Here is a 19,276-nt window from a genome sequence, read left to right on the forward strand (position 1 = left end):
CCGCTCTCGACAGAGCTGCAGTATTTAAATCTATTCTTTCACACAACGGACATTCAGACGCCACAGATACCGTGAACAAGAATAAAGCGAGCTGCAGAAACTTGGACTGAATAAAGAAACCGAAGCTCGTTCGTGCTCGTTATTGAAAAACTACGAGAGAAATCAGTTTGATCCAGAAGGTTTTGCACATGTGTGAGGGGTTTGATGGTGTTTTGAAGCGTAATGGTGCATTCATTCATTCATTCATCTTCAACCGCTTATCCCGGGGTCGTGGTCGTGGGGGGGCTGGAGCCGATCCCAGCTGACATCGGGCGTGAGGCGGGGTCCACCCTGGACAGGACGCCAGTCTATCACAGGCCTAATGCTACAAACAGTGCAAAAGTCAAGAGACACAATATAAAAAACAAACATTTATGATAGAAAACATGAAAAAATACATCGAATAAGTCTGTTTTTAAAGGGAAGTGTCAAAATATTTCAGTTGCCTTGACAGAAACAACACATGGAGACTTCCTGATACTCTTTTTTAAGAATAAACAGTTTTCATCGATCAGAGACAAGAGACACTTTTACGTATCTGACACGGGGAGAGAGGAGGTCAACGAGCACTGCTTGGCTTGTCCCTCTGCAACCCTCCATTCTCCCTCGTGTCCTTTTATTTGAAGTTTGCATGAATAATCATAAGTCACTCATGAATAATAATTAACTAGTTACATACAAAGTATATCTTATCTTCACAAGGTCGCAGTTGGTTTTGCTCATTCAGCATTTTCTTTTACAGGGAGTGAACGTCTTATCAGCCCTTCCTCCAGATGGGTCAAACATGATTGGTTCACATACCAACCTAGTGAGGGAAAATAGCTTTTTCGATTACATGCATGGAAACAAACATTTCTGATAATATTTCATACATTTCTTTAACAGGGAGGAGCTCAGAAATCAAAGCCATAATAATAATAATATGGAATCTGGCATATGACGCTGTGTCGTGATGGTAACTCTAGATTTAAGCAGGTGGAGGTAAATGCATGACTTGCACACAGACGCTCCGTCTCACTGTCCGTCAGGATAAAGTGACAGTTTCAGCTTCACACTGAAACAACATCGTTTGTGCAGGTGCTGGAAAACCTCGACAACACCTGAGTTTTAGTTTGGGTTTGGGGTTTTAAAAAGTGCTTTGATTTGAATTAAAGTGCTTTAAATTGAGGTTTTATGGCGTAAATGAATCAGAACTGAGAAGATCTCCAGATTTGAGACTAAAAAACAACATTTTCTGACATTTTTGCGTGAAAATTACTTTTTTTTTGGCCGATTCTTTCGTCTGTTGAAGGAATTCCTTCCGTAAAGATCATTTAGGTTGTTTATAGGAAAATAACATCTGATTTAATGAAATGAACAAGTGAAATAATGAGTTTACTGAGCACTGAGTCTGGTTCTGGATACAAACATGTCGTTTTCACAGCTGCAACGTTCTGGAAAACCATAGAAATGCATCTTATTGGAAAACTATGAGAGAAATCAGTTTGATCCAGAAGGTTTTGCACATGTGAGGGGTTTGTTGGTGTTTTGAAGCGTAATGGTAGAAACAGTGCAAAAGTCAAGAGACACAAAATAAAAAACAAACATTTATGATAGAAAACGTGAAAAAACACATCGACTAAGTCTGTTTTTAAAGGGGAGGAGCTCAGCCGACAGCGTTTGACTGTTATTCCTGTTATTCCTGTGGCTCAGGGGCAGAGTGGATCGTCCTCCATTCGAGAGATTGGTAGTTCGATCCCCACCTCCCCCGGTCCACATGTCAAAGTGTCCTTGGGCAAGACACTGAACCCTGAATTGCTCCCCGTGCTGCACGTGGGTGTGTGAATGTGTGTGTGGTTCGATTAGACGGTCTGTAGATGTCCACTGCATCAGAGTGCATGTCTGTGTGAACGGGTGAAAGCGCCGTGAGTCGTCAGGAGACTAGAAAGGCGCTTTATAAGTACAGAGGTCCATTTACCATTTACCTCAGTGTGGTGGCCGACGCATCACCGCCCCCTGGTGGCTTAAACACGAACAGATCCCCTGAGAGTCTTAAAGTCGTGTGTGTAACCTGTTTAAAGGCGACGCCGTCCTGAATTACTCGTGCGTAACCGAGCGGTGAGTGTTGAAGACGAGGCACGCTGCGTCTCTTTAGCGCGGGGGAGTGTTAGACAGCAGCGAGCATCACCCGTCAGACGGAGCGAGCACGTGGTGGTGGTGGTTTATGACGTGTGAAGCCTCTGACGGTGAGCGGGAGGTCTCATCTTCATCTCCTGTGGCTCCGTAACTCGACCCCGGGAAGTATTTTTATCCCCCGGTGACTTTTAGAAGCTCAAACAGAAACAGATCAGAGGTAAGTTCCTCTTTTTCTGTAACGCATCATTTTATTCAGCGTTTTTTTGCGTGTGTTTGGTTTCAAAGGTTTGTTTTTATATTTCAGACACAAGGACGAGGCTCCTGCAGAGGCGCGGACGCAGCAACAGCAACACTGTGAGTTCAGCTTTTGATCCAAATATGAAGAAAAGCATCCGGATCGTTGAGCCGGGGGAGGGATTAACCGGGTTAGAGTGAACATCTGTGGCGTGATGAGGCTTCTCTCGTCAATGAGTGACTTTAATCTCTGAGAAGTTCTGAGTTATTTCCTGTAAATTTGTGAGTTTTTTTTAGGTTTAAGTTGATGTTTGCTGTTATTTTCAGCAGCATTAGTGGTTAAAAAAGACCTTTGAATGCCTTCACCGTGCTGCCCCGAGCTAACCACTGTTAGCCACGTCCGGCTGTTAGCGTCTCTCCAGGATTTCTCTGTTAATAGTTGTTACATGAAACAAACTGTCTTGATGGATTGTTTGAAGATTAAAGTGCAGAAAAAGACCCTGGGAGGATTTAACGCTCGAATTACACTTTAAGGGCGCCCTCCCACTGTGCCTCCGTCCCGTGCCCCGTGCTTTAGGGTCCTTGTCCCCCCCTCCAGGCCCGTTTGTACTCACACTACCTGGGCCTCGGAGAATGCTTCTTGTTGCCTATACGTCATCACGCCGTAACACGTCACACGCATTGATGACGTCATGGCGATGCGTGGCTTTGTTTCCAGATCTTTCCGTTGACCTCAGAGTTTTTGTGCGTCTTGTCGACTGTTTTTGAATCTTTTCATCGACCAAATCTGCAGTAAACACTCCACCTCCGCATCACACCAACGTGAACCTTTCACCGCCATTGTTTGAAATGTCCGCGCATGGTCCCTCCTTCTTTTTTCTACGTCCCAACAGGCGCACAGGAAATGACCTCAGAACCGCCGTAGGCCTCGTGCTCGTACACGTGCGCACGCTCGTGCTCGTACATGTGCAAACGTGCTTTACTAAAGCCCACCTCTCCCAAACGGGCCGTGGACGGCAAGCGTGCCGCTCCTAGACGTGGTACGGTTGCACTCACACTGGTCAAAGGAACCAGACTTTAGCCGTGAAACGTGCTGGGGCACGGTACGGAGGAACAGTGGGAGGGCGCCCTAAGAGGACTCTCAACCACCTGAACGCATCATTCAGACAAAGAGAGTTGTCCTCTGTTCCCTCTGTGTGTGTGTGTGTGTGTGTGTGTGTGTGTGTGTGTGTGTGTGTGTGTGTGTGTGTGTGTGTGTGTGTGTGTGTGTGTGTGTGTGTGTGTGTGTGTGTGTGTGTGTGTGTGTGTGTGTGTGTGTGTGTGTGTGTGTGTGTGTGTGTGTGTGTGTGTGTGTGTGTGTGTGTGTGTGTGTGTGTGTGTCCGTCCGGAGCTGGACAGACGAGATAATACGGATAAGAATCTTAAAGGGCGGGTTATTTATAATGAGGCGAGCAGCGAGCAGAAGAGGGGGGGGGGGCAGGTGACACTGGACTGTATTTCATGACCTTGCCAGCTCATTGGTTTGACCACTAATCCACTTCCATAAAGAGAAAGTGGAGGATTTAGAGGACTAGCACCGATCGCAATATATACCTTCTTAACTCTCGCTCCGGCTGGGACTCTTGTCTGCAGCTGACGACTCTGCCCGGGTAAACGCAAACTCTTTCTCTGTCTGTGTGTGTGTGTGTGTGTGTGTGTGTGTGTGTTTAGAAGTGTGTGTTTGCCTTGTTTCACATGCACATTGTGTCCCGACAGCAGGTGTAAAGGCTTCATCTCGTCGGAGCGGACGCAGGGAGTTCTGTTTCGCGTGTTTTCGGTGGAAAAGTTTGGGTTTAAGTCGATGGATTTGTGACGTTTGAGGCCGAACCTCAAAACACTGTCTGAGCTTCTGTGTTCAGAGTTAAAGGATTGTGACAGGAGTCAGGGAAGAAAGGAAGTAGAGTTTTAAAGTGAACGCTTGGAAAAGAAGACATTCACGGCCCCCAGAAGATGAGCCCGACTGACTCTGGGGCCCTGAACCAACGACATTTGTGTTTCTTTTAGTTAAAGTTAGAGTTCTTTTGCAGAAGTGTGACGATAAAACACCAAATGTTCCTGGAAAGTGTTTAAATAGTTCATTAATTGGTGCTTTAATATGATTTCATGGTTGCAAGACGTGGAAATGTGACAGGGAAGTGTTTCTTTCATCAGTATCGACTGTTTTTCTTGTGTCCTGAGGTTTTCGGTGCAGGAACGCGGCGGCGGCGGTGGCGCGGTGATTTGCGGTCTGCTGATAGTGGCGCGCTGAAAGGCAACACCACTACAAGGCACCAACGTGAAAGCGGATCCGTCCGTGTTTATCCTCCTGTCATCGCCGAGGAGGGGCGCGGAGGCAAAGCGGCTCTAATCTGCAGCGGCTGCCGACCCTCGTCTCCATCTCTGTTTTCACTTTGCTCTTCGCTTTAATCCCCGAGCACCAAATTTAGCCCGTTTTCCTCACAAGCGTTCGGACGGCGACGCTTTATTTTACCGAACCAACTCCAACAACAGAAGGAGTTTGATGTTTTTGAGCTTCTCCGTATTTTTAACAGCAGGTTCACTGTTGGACGCCTCGTTCAGGAAGCTTCAGGTTAACTGGAAACAAGTGAGACGCACGTTGGTTTTCACTGTTTCTGTCAGAGAATTAGTGACAGTCACTGATTTTCTGCATCTTTATCAGACGACAAAACGCTTTAGTGACTTTTCAGGTCGAGATTTAACACGTGGGACATGAAATCTGCTTAAAACTTAGTAGTTTTATAAATGCATCTGCTGTTTATGATGTGGTTAAAACATATAATAGAGTCACAGAGTGTCGTCTTTACCTGCTCTGTGAAGAGTCAATTTAATTCAATTTAATTCAGTTTTATTTACAGTGTCAAATCATCACCAAAGTTATCTCAGGACACTTTACAGAGTAGGTAAAGACCACACTCTGTGACTTATTTATGATTTACAGAGACCCAACAATTCCCCCGTAGAGTACGGTGGCGTTGAAAACCTTCACTATAACAGACAGGAACGACAGACAGACCCAGCTCTGTGGAGGACGCACATCTGTCTGCACCGGAGAGAGGAAGAGAAGGAGAGAGAGAGAGAGAGAGAGAGAAAAGGAGAGAGAAAAGACAGACAGACAAAGACGGACACGAGAAAGAATTGCTGTCAGATTTGACGTTGATTTAGGGCGCCCTCCCACTGTGCCTCCGTCCCGTGCCCCGTGCTTTAGGGTCCTTGTCCCCCCCTCCAGGCCCGTTTGTACTCACACTACCTGGGCCTCGGAGAATGCTTCTTGCTGCCTATACGTCATCACGCCGTAACACGTCACACGCATTGATGACGTCATGGCGATGCGTGGCTTTGTTTCCAGATCTTTCCGTAGACCTCGGAGTTTTTGTGCGTCTTGTCGATTGTTTTTGAATCTTTTCATCGACCAAATCTGCAGTAAACACTCCACCTCCGCATCACACCAACGTGAACCTTTCACCGCCATTGTTTGAAATGTCCGCGCATGGTCCCTCCTTCTTTTTTCTACGTCCCAACAGGCGCACAGGAAATGACCTCAGAACCGCCGTAGGCCTCGTGCTCGTACACGTGCGCACGCTCGTGCTCGTACATGTGCAAACGTGCTTTACTAAAGCCCACCTCTCCCAAACGGGCCGTGGACGGCAAGCGTGCCGCTCCTAGACGTGGTACGGTTGCACTCACACTGGTCAAAGGAACCAGACTTTAGCCGTGACACGTGTTTGGGCACGGTACGGAGGCACAGTGGGAGTGCTCCCTTAGGGTAAAAGGGGTCCTTCATCCTGGAGTTCTGGGTTTGAATGACCCCAGGAGGGTTTGAGGTTGTAAAACAAACCTTATCTCCTTTTGAAACAACATAAAAACGTCTTATCTCCCGCTCCCTTCCTGTGACGCTGAGCAGAACAACCACACACAAGAACTCCTTAACCAGCGCTTCCTCTCTGCGTCCTACAGTAATAACAATAACAAAGCAACATAAAAATAAGAACAGGACAGAAGAAATGAACAAACCAATAAGGCGAGTGAATGAAAATGTAAAAAATAGAACAAACTAATCTCAGTTCATTGATGCAGTTAAATGTTTTTTACTAAAGGAGAAAGTTTCCGTGGTCGAGGGAAAAATCACCAAATACTTGAATGTTTAAGCGACAGTTCGACTTCAGTTAAACGTCTCTTTAAAAACTATTCTTCCCACAGTCGCGGTGCGTCTAAATGCCATTGTGTGTGTGTGTGTGTGTTGTGTGTGTGTGTGTCCCGTGTGTATTTCTGTCCGTGTGAATGCGATGAACTCTCCGTGCATCTGAGGTCATCGCGGTTATTTTTACGACGCGTTTCAACAACATCTCGTCTGTCCCAGAGATGTTCCGCGGTGTTGGGTTACCACCAACCCTGCTGTCCTCCGGAGACAATCCTACACACACACACACACACACACACACACACACACACACACACACACACACACACACTTAAGACAAGAACTGGCCCCAGATTTAACCCTGCAGTTATGAATCCATCTCCAGAGCAACACGCCGGTGTCGAGTGTCCCCAAAATACACCATCGGCCCCGGAGACCCCCCCCCCCCCCCCCCCCCCGCCTGTTATTGGTTTACACATGAAGACCATTTGTTCAGGGGCCAGCTATGTGTTTCGGGATGCCTGCGCCGGTTGTCACACATCCTTTCTTTAAAGACGAGCCCGCTGTCATTTATTTTCTCCCCATAATGAAGATGTCGGGAACAGCTGCGGCTCCAGGAATAGAGTCTTAATCCGCCGCTCCGTCACCGCGGCTCTGGCAGCGGCTCTCTGGCCTCGGAGCACCTCGGGGAGCGGCCTGAGCCTCGGACTCACAGCGCGTGTAAAGTAAATTCAAACGTTTGCATCAGAACATTTTCTACGTGTCGGCAAATGATCGCAGTCGACAGGTGAACGCACTGTAACTCGTGTTACACGGAGTTCTGGAGTCGGAGCGTTGGAGAGTTTTTCACTGTTTTTGGGCTCTTTGTTGACTTTGTGTTGTGCGAGGGCGCCTCCCTGAGGGGAATAATGAGAATATAATAATAATAATACACTTTATTTGTATAGCACCTACATGAAATGAAGCCCAAAGTGCTTTACAACAAAGAAATGACACAGGATGGACATAAAAACAGGAATATGTGTGTATGAGGAGCTCTTTTCCAAAACTCTGTGCAATGTGTTCCTCAAAAGGTTCCTCGTCCCTGAGTTTAGGTTCTTTTGGTCTTAAAATGGTTAGCACTGTCTCCTCACAGCGAGAGGGTTCCTGGTTTGAATCCCGGCTGGGGCCCTTCTGTGTGGAGTTTGCATGTTGTCCCCGTGTCTGCGTGGGTTTTCTCCGGGTTCTCCGGTTTCCTCCCACAGTCCAAAGACGTGCAGGTGTTGGGTTCATTGATGACTCTAAATCACCCGTAGGTGTGAATGGTTGTCTGTCTCTGTTCGTCTCTATGTGTCCTGTGATAGACTGGCGTCCTGTCCAGGGTGGACCCCGCCTCACGCCCGATGTCAGCTGGGATCGGCTCCAGCCCCCCAAAGACCCCGACAGGGACAAGAGGCTGAAGATGAATGAATGAATGGTCTAAAAAGCCGTATTATCCCCTTGAACCATCACGAACCCTCACATATATCTGGCGACCCTTTGGAGGGGCCCGACCCTTAGGTTTGGACCCCCTGGACTAATCTATCCAACTGTATTTAAAGTAGTTAAAGTAGCTCCACCTGCTTCAGTGTTAATTATCCAGTCACGGATGTTTAGCTGCACAGTGATGACTTTTACTGCTGTGTGTCACTCTTCATATATTTAATGTTGTAACGTAACTTAAAACACGAGACCTTCCCCGACTGTCTCGTTAAAAGTGCGTTTAAAATCTGGATCAGGGGTTAGGGGTCAAATACCAGATGTATTTATACTTCGGGCCGTTGACCTGATCTGTTGTGGATGAAAAGCTTTGTGATGTCAGACATTATTTATGATTTGTTGTGCAGTGATTAGCTGAGAGTGCTGCAGCTCCTAAAGCTGATTTATCGTCCATACTGTAAATGTTGCACGTGTTGACGTGTGTGTGTGTGTATGTGTGTGTGTGTGTGAGTGTGCGTGTATCCGTCGGCTAACGTGAAACACGGTCTTAGCTTTGCTCTCATGAATCAACAGAGAACTGAAACGCTGTTACAGCATTAGCATTAAGGTTGAATAACTCCACAGCCAAACAACACAACATGTCAACTAGCAAACTACGTAGCAATGCGGCTTAGGTGCTAATTATAAACCAGAGCAACACTACAGAGATGCTTTCATTTAGTTTAATATGCTAGTGAAGCGCTATCATGCTAAAATGCTAAGTTTAGCACATGAACATAGATCGGCCTAGCATGTTATGCACATTTTAATTAGCTGTAATGTTCATTCATTGTTCATTTCATGCCTACATATAATAACCTAAAGCTAATGCTAAAGTTTAGCATGCTAGTGTTAGCATGATATGTCAGCAGTTGACCCAAAGTGCAGCTGAGCAGTTCAGTTAGTTTAAGAGGTATCATGTCATGCTAAAATGTAGTAATTTATCATGATGTGTTGCTAACTACTAGCATGTTACATTTTAACGTGTTAGCATGTTAGTATACCTTCATTTAGCATGTCAATATGCCAATGATAGTGTAGCACTAGCATGCTAAAAATACTTACTTTAGCACATGAACATGGATACCATGTTATGCCAATTTAAATTTTTCAAGGTCATTAGCAAGTGTAAATGTTGACTTGCTAATGTTACACTAACAAGCTTTAATTTATCATGCTGTAATGCTAACTATCAGCATTTAATCGAACATATTAGCATACCTTCATTTAGCATGTGAATATGCCAATGCTAGTGTAGCACTAGCATGCTAAAAATGTTAAAATTAGCACTCAAAGATAACAAGTTAACAGGCTACAATGTTTCCATGCCTACATTTAGCACAACACCTAAAGCATAGCCTTTAGTGTTAGCATGCTATGTTAGCATTAGACTTGAGGTACAGCTGAGGAGTTGAGTCAGTGTTAGAGATCATAGACAAGTGCAAACGTCAATTTTCTAATGTTTACAAGAAAGCGTTTTATCATGCTATAATGCTAAGTACTAGCATGCAACATGTTAACAAATAGCATGGTAGCATGTTAGCATTAGCCTCTGAGTTCATGATAGGCTGAAAGGGATTCAGTCATCAGTGTCAGAGGTAACAAGCCATGGAGTGAGAAGTCGGTGAGCGTTTTGACCTGTTGGCGGTGTTTTGACCTGTTGTTGGTGGCGTTTTGACCTGTTGGTGGTGTTTTGACCTGTTGTTGGTGGAGTTTTGACCTGTTGGTGGCGTTTTGACCTGTTGGTGGCGTTTTGACCTGTTGTTGGTGGCGTTTTGACCTGTTGGTGGCGTTTTGACCTGTTGGTGGCGTTTTGACCTGTTGTTGGTGGCGTTTTGACCTGTTGGTGGCGTTTTGACCTGTTGGTGGCGTTTTGACCTGTTGTTGGTGGCGTTTTGACCTGTTGGTGGCGTTTTGACCTGTTGGTGGTGGCGTTTTGACCTGTTGGTGGCGTTTTGACCTGTTGTTGGTGGCGTTTTGACCTGTTGTTGGTGGCGTTTTGACCTGTTGTTGGTGGCATTTTGACCTGTTGTTGGTGGAGTTTTGACCTGTTGTTGGTGGCGTTTTGACCTGTTGGTGGCGTTTTGACCTGTTGGTGGCGCTGAACGAACAGTGAGAGGACCCCCGGGTCATTGTAAGTCATCCTCCAAGGATCGTAAATGTCACAAACTAAATTTCATGCCAATCCGTCCAATAGTTGTGAAGGTATTTGCGGCGCGCCACGCACAGTCTCGAACCACCGTCCCCTAAAAATAGCGTCCTAGTCCTTTAAGGTATTAACGCGGCCTCAATTACAAAGTTCAGGTCCATTAAATGTCCTGGAATCAACGTGGAAGTCTTAAGATAGAATTAACACGATCCAAAGGTGAAACGTGAGACAGGTGAGCGTCCGCAGCAGGACGGGACGAGAGGGAGCAGACGGGACTTCAAACACGCAGGGGTTCGACTGCAGCCGAGAGTTTAACCGTTAAATTCTGACGCCGCAGGTTCACATATCTGTCTCTACTGCCACTGTCGACCTGAGAGGCAGAATAACACACGTCAGACTCACGCTGTCCTCTCGTTTACGGTCGTGTTGGTGTTTCACTGAAACTAAAGAAATTATAATCTCGCTAAAAAATACGGTGACGAGCGACTGAGAGTGAAAATGCAGCGACTTTACTGTCGACGCAAACAAAATCACAGGATACTGAAGATGCTTTATTCTCCTAAACATATACTGTATATATCATCTCATCTCATCGTCAACCTCTGATCCTGGATCAGGTCTCAGGGGCAGCAGCTCCAGCCTCTGATCCTGGATCAGGTCTCAGGGGCAGCAGCTCCAGCCTCTGATCCTGGATCAGGTCTCAGGGGCAGCAGCTCCAGCCTCTGGTCCTGGATCAGGTCTCAGGGGAAGCAGCTCCAGCCTCTGATCCTGGATCAGGTCTCAGGGGCAGCAGCTCCAGCCTCTGGTCCTGGATCAGGTCTCAGGGGCAGCAGCTCCAGCCTCTGATCCTGGATCAGGTCTCAGGGGCAGCAGCTCCAGCCTCTGATCCTGGATCAGGTCTCAGGGGCAGCAGCTCCAGCCTCTGATCCTGGATCAGGTCTCAGGGGCAGCAGCTCCAGCCTCTGGTCCTGGATCAGGTCTCAGGGGCAGCAGCTCCAGCAGGGGACCCCAAACTTCCCTTTCTGCACTTTTGCACTGTGACACTTCTACATTTATAGAAATTTTATCACTTTTCACTAATTTTAATGTTTGTTTATGTTTTTTTCATCAGATAGCATCAGGATCCAGGAGCCAAGATGGCCGACGAGTGAGTTAACACTTTGATACGTTTCAGTTTAAACTCATTAACTTTACATCACATCTGATCATCCAGGTTTTTATCACTGTGGTGGCATTTGTTGGAGGTTTTATCGCTACATTATTTTTATGTTTTATGGATTTGATAATAACACAATGGCCCAAATGTCTGATCTGTGTTTTGCAGGAAGAGACTGTCCGCGCGGCGTAAGCACACTCTGAAAGTAAGACATGAGTAGATTCATATTCTCTGTGAAGAAGAGTAGATGTGTTGTTTTTAAGTGTCTCAGCTGACGTGACGTCGTCCGCAGGGCTGCATGCTGCTGGTGGCAACCAACCTGCTGGATGCTGAGTCCACCATGAAGGTCGGGGAGAGGGAGAAGTTCCTGGCAGACAAATGTCCTCCGCTGGAGCTGCCGTACTCCAGAGAGGAGCTCATGGTGAGGCGGACACGGCCGCGATCAGGGGGTTAGGCAACAAAACTACAGGGTTAGGCAACAAAACTACACGGTTAGGCAACAAAACTACATGGTTAGGCAACAAAACTACCTGGTTAGGCAACAAAAATATGTGGTTGGGCAACAAAACTACCTGGTTAGGCAACAAAACGACATGGTTAGGCAACAAAACTACACGGTTAGGCAACAAGACTACCTGGTTAGGCAACAAAACTACATGGTTAGGCAACAAAACTACCTGGTTAGGCAACAGAACTACCTGGTTAGGCAACAAAACTACCTGGTTAGGCAACAGAACTACCTGGTTAGGCAACAAAACTACCTGGTTAGGCAACAAAACTACCTGGTTAGGCAACAAAACTACCTGGTTAGGCAACAGAACTACCTGGTTAGGCAACAAAACTACCTGGTTAGGCAACAAAACTACCTGGTTAGGCAACAGAACTACATGGTTAGGCAACAAAACTACATGGTTAGGCAACAAAACTACATGGTTATGCAACAAAACTACACGGTTAGGCAACAAAACTACCTGGTTAGGCAACAAAACCACATGGTTATGCAACAAAACTACATGGTTATGCAACAAAACTACACGGTTAGGCAACAAAACTATGTGGTTAGGCAACAAGACTACTTGGTTAGGCAACAAAACTACATGGTTTGGCAACAAAACTACATAGTTAGGCAACAAAACTACACGGTTAGGTAACAAAGCTACCTGGTTAGGCAACAAAACTACACGGTTAGGCAACACAACTACGTGGTTAGGCAACAAAACTACATGGTTAGGCAACAAGACTACCTGGTTAGGCAACAAAACTACCTGGTTAGGCAACAAAACTACACGGTTAGGCAACACAACTACGTGGTTAGGCAACAAAACTACATGGTTAGGCAACAAGACTACCTGGTTAGGCAACAAAACTACATGGTTAGGCAACAAAACTACCTGGTTAGGCAACAAAACGACCTGGTTAGGCAACAAAACTACTGGTTAGGCAACAAAACTACTGGTTAGGCAACAAAACTACATGGTTAGGCAACAAAACTACATGGTTAGGCAACAAAACTACATGGTTATGCAACAAAACTACACGGTTAGGCAACAAAACTACCTGGTTAGGCAACAAAACCACATGGTTATGCAACAAAACTACATGGTTATGCAACAAAACTACACGGTAAGGCAACAAAACTACTTGGTTAGGCAACAAAACTACCTGGTTAGGCAACAAAACTACACGGTTAGGCAACAAAACGACACGGTTAGGCAACAAAACCAGTGAATTTGGTGAAACCTTGAAATCAGCCGTCAAACTCGACCTACTCTCCGTTTCCTGCAGGAACTTGTCCACAAACTGCACGAGCAGCTGGACCTCGGCGAGGAGGAGCGATACTGCATCGAGTTCAAGCTCAACATGGTGCTGAACGAGGTGAGGCGCGTTAACACGCAGCAGCTTTCATGAGGTCATCACCGCGGTTCACTTTCAGATACAAATACAAATTACGCGCTGTGATTTGTATGAACTCTGCGTGTTTATTGCGTATTTAATCAAATTGCTCCAAATGTTTTTCTTTTCCCTGTTAAAGAAACGTGATTGTTATAATCTGTGATTCTCTGACCTGTGATTAACGTCTGCACCTGTCCTGAACCTCCTGAAGGTCAGAGACCTCAACATAAAGATTATGGATCTGAGGGGGAAGTTCAAGAGACCCCGTCTGAAGAAGGTGCGGATGTCCGCGGACGCCATGCTGAAGGCGCTGCTGGGCTCCAAGCACACGGTGAACATGGACCTGAGGGCCAACCTGAAGCAGGTCAAGAAGGAGGTCAAAGAGGAGGTGAGATGCTCCGGGTCACTGATTTACTGCACACGCGTTTTCCTTAAAGGGCCGACGGGTTTCTGCGCAACTTAAAAAAACGAGTTTCCCAGCGTTCTCGCTCGTGGACTGAGGGTTTGTCCACGTTCCCGTCCACTGGTCCTGGATCCTGAATGTGTGGAAACCAGGTGCAGCGACTCCAAACGCTGTACTACACATGCCAGGCCTGGAGGTGGCGCTGTAACTGCACCAGGAAGGAAGGAAGGAAGGAAGGAAGAGTGAGGAAGGAAGGAAGGAGAAGTGAGGAAGGGAGGAAGGAAAAGGTAGGAAGGAAGGAAGGAAGGAAAAGTGAGGAAGGAAGGAAGGAAAAGTGAGGAAGGAAGGAAGGAAGGAAAAGGGAGGGAGGAAGGAAGGAAGGAAAAGGGAGGGAGGAAGGCAAAGTGAGGAAGGAAGGAAGAGTGAGGAAGGGAGGAAGGAAAAGGTAGGAAGGAAGGAAGGAAGGAAGAGTGAGGAAGGAAGGAAGGAGAAGTGAGGAAGGGAGGAAGGAAAAGGTAGGAAGGAAGGAAGGAAGGAAAAGTGAGGAAGGAAGGAAGGAAAAGTGAGGAAGGAAGGAAGGAAGGAAAAGGGAGGGAGGAAGGAAGGAAGGAAAAGGGAGGGAGGAAGGCAAAGTGAGGAAGGAAGGCAAAGTGAGGAAGGAAGGAAGAGTGAGGAAGGGAGGAAGGAAAAGGTAGGAAGGAAGGAAGGAAGGAAAAGTGAGGAAGGAAGGAAGGAAAAGTGAGGAAGGGAGGAAGGAAAAGGTAGGAAGGAAGAGAGGAAGGAAAAGTGAGGAAGGAAGGAAGGAAAAAGGAGGGAGGAAGGAAAAGTGAGGAAGGAAGGAAGGAAAAGTGAGGAAGGAAGGAAGGAAGGAAGGAAGGAAAAGTGAGGGAGGAAGGAAGGGAGGAAGGAAGGGAGGAAGGGAGGAAGGCTGCATCTGGGCACATTAAACCTGTCAGTCCTGCATCTGGGCCCATTCAACCTGCCAGTCCTGCATCTGGGCACATTAAACCTGTGAGTCCTGCATCTGGGCCCATTAAACCTGTCAGTCCTGCATCTGGGCACATTTAACCTGTCAGTCCTGCACCTGGGCACATTAAACCTGTCAGTCCTGCATCTGGGCACATTAAACCTGCTAGTCCTGCACCTGGGCACATTAAACCTGTCAGTCCTGCACCTGGGCACATTAAACCTGTCAGTCCTGCATCTGGGCACATTAAACCTATCAATCCTGCACCTGGGCACATTAAACCTGTCAGTCCTGCATCTGGGCACATTAAACCTGTCAGTCCTGCATCTGGGCACATTACACCTGTCAGTCCTGCATCTGGGCACATTAAACCTGTCAGTCCTGCATCTGGGCACATTAAACCTGTCAGTCCTGCATCTGGGCACATTAAACCTGTCAGTCCTGCATCTGGGCACATTAAACCTGTCAGTCCTGCATCTGGGCACATTACACCTGTCAGTCCTGCATCTGGGCACATTAAACCTGTCAGTCCTGCATCTGGGCACATTAAACCTGTCAGTCCTGCATCTGGGCCCATTCAACCTGCCAGTCCTGCATCTGGGCACATTAAACCTGTCAGTCCTGCATCTGGGCCCATTCAACCTGCCAGTCCTGCATCTGGGCACATTAAACCTGTCAGTCCTGCATCTGGGCACATTAAACCTGTCAGTCCTGCATCTGGGCACATTAAACCTGTCAGTCCTGCATCTGGGCACATTACGCACAGGGAAATAACGTTTACAGACTGTGCTTTGACTTTTAATCTCCACGGGCGCCGCCGTTGTTCCCCGACTTCTCTTGGAGAGGTCGGGGTCGGTTGAGCTCCCCGTGTTCGCGAGTTGGAGGTCCGAATGTTCCGACCTCCCACGGCGCTGGAACGCAGCATAAGGGACGGCCCCGGTCAGTCAGGACCAGTCTGGTTTTGTTCAGGGCCCGGGTTTTGTTCAGGCAGGGCAAACACACACACACACACACACACACACACACACACACACACACACACACACACACACACACACACACACACACACACACACACACACACACACACACACACACACACACAGGACCTATAAACATGCAATTAAGGAGAGTTGTCAGAGCGAGCAGTTGGGGGTTCAGTGCCTTGTTCAACAGCACCTCGGCAGTGCCCAGGAGATGAACTGGCATCTCTCCAGCCACCAGTCCACGCTCCATTCATGGTCCACACAGGGACTCGAACCGGCGACCCTATGGTTCCCAGCTGAGTCACCTATGGACTCATCCAAACATCAGGTTTCAGGACGGATATCTTTAAACAGCTGCGTCGTCTCTCCCTCTGTTTCCTGTCTTTGACTTTGTTCCTGTTCATTAACGTGTGTGTGTGTGTGTGTGTGTGTGTGTGTGTGTGTGTGTGTGTGTGTTCGCAGGACAAGCAGCTGCGTGACGTGGGCGACTGGCGTAAGAACATCGAGGACAAGTCGGACAGGAAGAAGATGTTCGACAGTTAAAGCTGCGGCGTCGAGTGTCGAGCTCACGGAAGGGAAGAGAAACGAGCATCAGGTCGAATGTGTTTTAGTCCAAAATGCTGCGAAACGTTTAAACAAAGAGAGGAGACGTGACTTTAGAGACGCCATTAAAGAGTTTTCTGTTGGTGTGAAGGGATTTAAACGTGATTATCACTTCCTGTGTGAACCCAAAGTTAGATTTGACCTTTGACCTCAGCTCATTGACACATGACTGACTCCTGTTAGCGTGAGGTGGAGGACGCAGGAAGTGACACGCTGGGACACAACTCCTCCTCCTGTGTTCAACCTGACGTCTCAAAGAAACCTGCTTTTGTCAAAATGTGTTTTTCACTCATTAAACTGGTGCAACCTGAGAACAGTGGTGTCGACGTCATCTTTACACTTACATCATATTTATTATTGTTGTTTTTCACGTTTACCACAGAACAGACGTCACGCACGCGACGGCGAGCGACTTAGAATTAAAGCCTTTGTGTTCTGCGTTAAAAGGTAAAAGATGGAACTTATATCTCAGGAATAAACAGATGATGGTTTAAAGTTTCTTTGTTTTAGTTTGTGAAACTTTTTATAAAATTAAAACAACGCGTTTGAGAGTCAGAGCGCAGACGTGTCACCAGCGTCACGTCAGAAGAAGATGTTTGTTTGTGTCGCATTAAATACAAACGCTTCCTGTTTATGTTGTTCACAGATGGGTCCACTTTGTACACACACGCACTCACACACACACGTGCACGCACACACACAACAGATGCACGCACACACACACACGCAAGCACACACAAACGCACACAGACAGACGCGCAGGCACACACACATGTTCATCTTGTTCACAGTCGTGTCCATTTTGTAAACACTGAGCTGCCTCTGCACACACACACACACAAACACGCAAACACACACACACACACACACACACACACACACACACACACACACACACACACACACACACACACACACACATTTTAATCTGAGACTGTGAGTTACAGAGCTGACTGTACGGTGACATAAGTGTGATAATAGTGAAGCGTGTGTAGTTTTCACAGGCAGCCGTTCCGGTGCCAAAGTGCTGGATGTTCCCCGGCTCGCAGACTCACACACATGCGCGTGTGTACGTGTGTGTGTGTGCGTGTGTGCAGACCAGGGATGCACCGACCCGACGTTCTCACTCTCTAAACCATTACTGAGTTTATAAAGTTTGCACTTCAGCGTGTGGAGACTGAAGATGTTCCACATTACTTCTGACTTTGTCAAACAAACAAACACAAACACTCAGCGGCCACTTTATTAGGTACACCTGTCGTGCGCGTGTGTGTGTGTGTTTGTGTGTGTGTGTGTCTGTGTGTGTGTGTGTCTGTGTGTCTGTGTCTGTGTGTGTGTGTGTCTGTGTGTCTGTGTGTGTGTGTGTGTGTGTGTGTAATTTTCACGCACAACCATCTCTAGTTCACAGAGAACGCTCGAGAAAAGAGCTCTTCCTCCTCCTCTTCCTTTTACATCATCTCCCTCCTCTTCTTCCTCTTCTTCCTCTTCTTCCCTCTCCTTTTGTTCATTCCGCAAATGCCTCGTTTTAGCCAGAGGTCAGAGGAGAATGGCCAGACTGGTTGAAGCTCTTCTTCCTCCTCTTCCTCTTCTTCTTCTTCCTCCTCCTCTTCCTCCTCTTCTTCCTCCTCCACCTCTTCCTTCTCCTTCTCGACTTCCTCCTCCTCTTATTCCTCCTCCTCCTCTTCCTCCTCTTCTTCCTCCTCCACCTCTTCCTTCTCCTTCTCGACTTCCTCCTCTTCCTCTTCCTCCTCTTCTTCCTCCTCTTCCTCCTCCTCCTCCTCTTCTTCCTCCTCCTCTTCCTCTTCTTCTTCTTCTTCTTCCTCCTCTTCCTCCTCCTCCACTTCTTCCTCCTCCACCTCCGCTTCCTCCTCCTCTTCCTCTTCTTCTTCTTCTTCTTCCTCCTCTTCCTCCTCCTCCACTTCTTCCTCCTCCTCCTCTTCTTCCTCCTCCCTCTCCACCTCCGCTTCCTCCTCCTCTTCCTCCTCCTCCTCTCCCCCTCCTCTTCTTCTTCCTCCTCCTCCTCTTCTTCTTCTTAATAATAATAAACTTTATTGAGCAGCAGAAAAACACACTGACACTTTATTAATAATAATAATATTATTAAAATATTTAGAAATGTTTGTTTTTCCTGAGGTCAAATTGACCCTGAACGTAACACGAGCTACTTTCATTCCACATATTATAAATAACACAAAATTACACTTACTCTAAAACACACACAAGTAAACGTCCCTCGATCCATGTTTGTCCGTGTATCTCAGTCCCCTGACATCAACACGTTCATGGTTCTTTAAACTGACCCCAGGACACCGGTGGATTGTTACTCCAGGTCGGGAATGAGTCCTGACCCCGAGTGAAGGAGTTCAAGTACCTCGGGATCTTGTTCACGAGTGAGGGGACGATGGAGCGTGAGTTTGGCCGGAGAATCGGAGCAGCGGGGGCGGAGCTGCAGTCGCTCTACCGCACCGTTGTGATGAACAGAGAGCTGAGGAAGACAAAGCTCTGGATCTACCGCTCAGTCCTGGTTCCTACCCTCACCTGTGGTCCTGAAAGCTGGGTCAGGACCCAAAGAACCAGGTCCAGGTCAGGACCCAAAGAACCAGGTCCAGGTCAGGACCCAAAGAACCAGGTCCAGGTCAGGACCCAAAGAACCAGGTCCAGGTCCAAGCGTGTGAAATGTGTTTCCTCAGGAGGGGGTCTGGAGTCTCCCTTAGAGAGAGGGAGAGAAGTTCAGCATCCGTGAGGAACTCGGAGTAGAGCCGCTGCTCCTTTGTGTTGAAAGGAGCCAGTTGAGGTGGTTCAGGATCATCTGGTAAGGATGCAAAAGTGAAAACAATAAAGAAGCAAAAGTGAAAACAATAAAGAAGCAAAAGTAAAAAGTTACATCATAAATCAAAAGTAGGGTTGTTGAGAGGGTTCTGCCTCTTTGTTCCTCCCCTCCTCTGCAGGGTTCAGCTAACGAGGCTAACGATGCTAACGAGACACACCTGCAGCCATTCAACCATTACCACCTCTACATATACACCTGGTTGTGGTCCCGCCCCCCTGCCAGGTCAC

The 19,276-nt window shown here is 47.2% G+C and overlaps 1 protein-coding gene across 2 annotated transcripts; it reads left to right on the forward strand.

Annotated features, from left to right (window-relative positions):
• Positions 1 to 2,486: 2,486 nt before the first annotated feature.
• LOC310949404 (troponin I, fast skeletal muscle-like) lies at positions 2,487 to 16,533 on the forward strand. 2 transcript variants are annotated; one of them, XM_083916858.1, is made up of 7 exons: positions 2,487 to 2,508; positions 11,323 to 11,358; positions 11,536 to 11,572; positions 11,660 to 11,788; positions 13,153 to 13,242; positions 13,472 to 13,648; positions 16,079 to 16,533. In XM_083916858.1, the coding sequence occupies exons 2-7, from the start codon at positions 11,348 to 11,350 to the stop codon at positions 16,157 to 16,159; spliced, it is 525 nt and encodes a 174-aa protein (XP_083772984.1). In that variant the 5' UTR covers positions 2,487 to 2,508; positions 11,323 to 11,347; the 3' UTR covers positions 16,160 to 16,533. The 2 variants fall into 2 exon arrangements, with proteins under 2 accessions (XP_083772984.1, XP_083772983.1); XM_083916857.1 differs by lacking the exon at positions 2,487 to 2,508 and adding an exon at positions 3,954 to 4,037.
• Positions 16,534 to 19,276: the final 2,743 nt, after the last annotated feature.

This window comes from Echiichthys vipera, assembly GCF_963691815.1.
Source record: "Echiichthys vipera genome assembly, chromosome: 7".
NCBI classification, from domain to species: Eukaryota; Metazoa; Chordata; class Actinopteri; order Perciformes; family Trachinidae; genus Echiichthys; species Echiichthys vipera.

What these genes read in the sequence shown, in the direction of transcription:
- LOC310949404 (XM_083916858.1), top strand. An exon ending in GGCGTAAGCACACTCTGAAA is followed by an intron (nt 11,573 to 11,659) that starts GTAAGACATGAG and finishes CGTCGTCCGCAG; the next exon opens with GGCTGCATGCTGCTGGTGGC. An exon ending in AGAAGGAGGTCAAAGAGGAG is followed by an intron (nt 13,649 to 16,078) that starts GTGAGATGCTCC and finishes GTGTGTTCGCAG; the next exon opens with GACAAGCAGCTGCGTGACGT.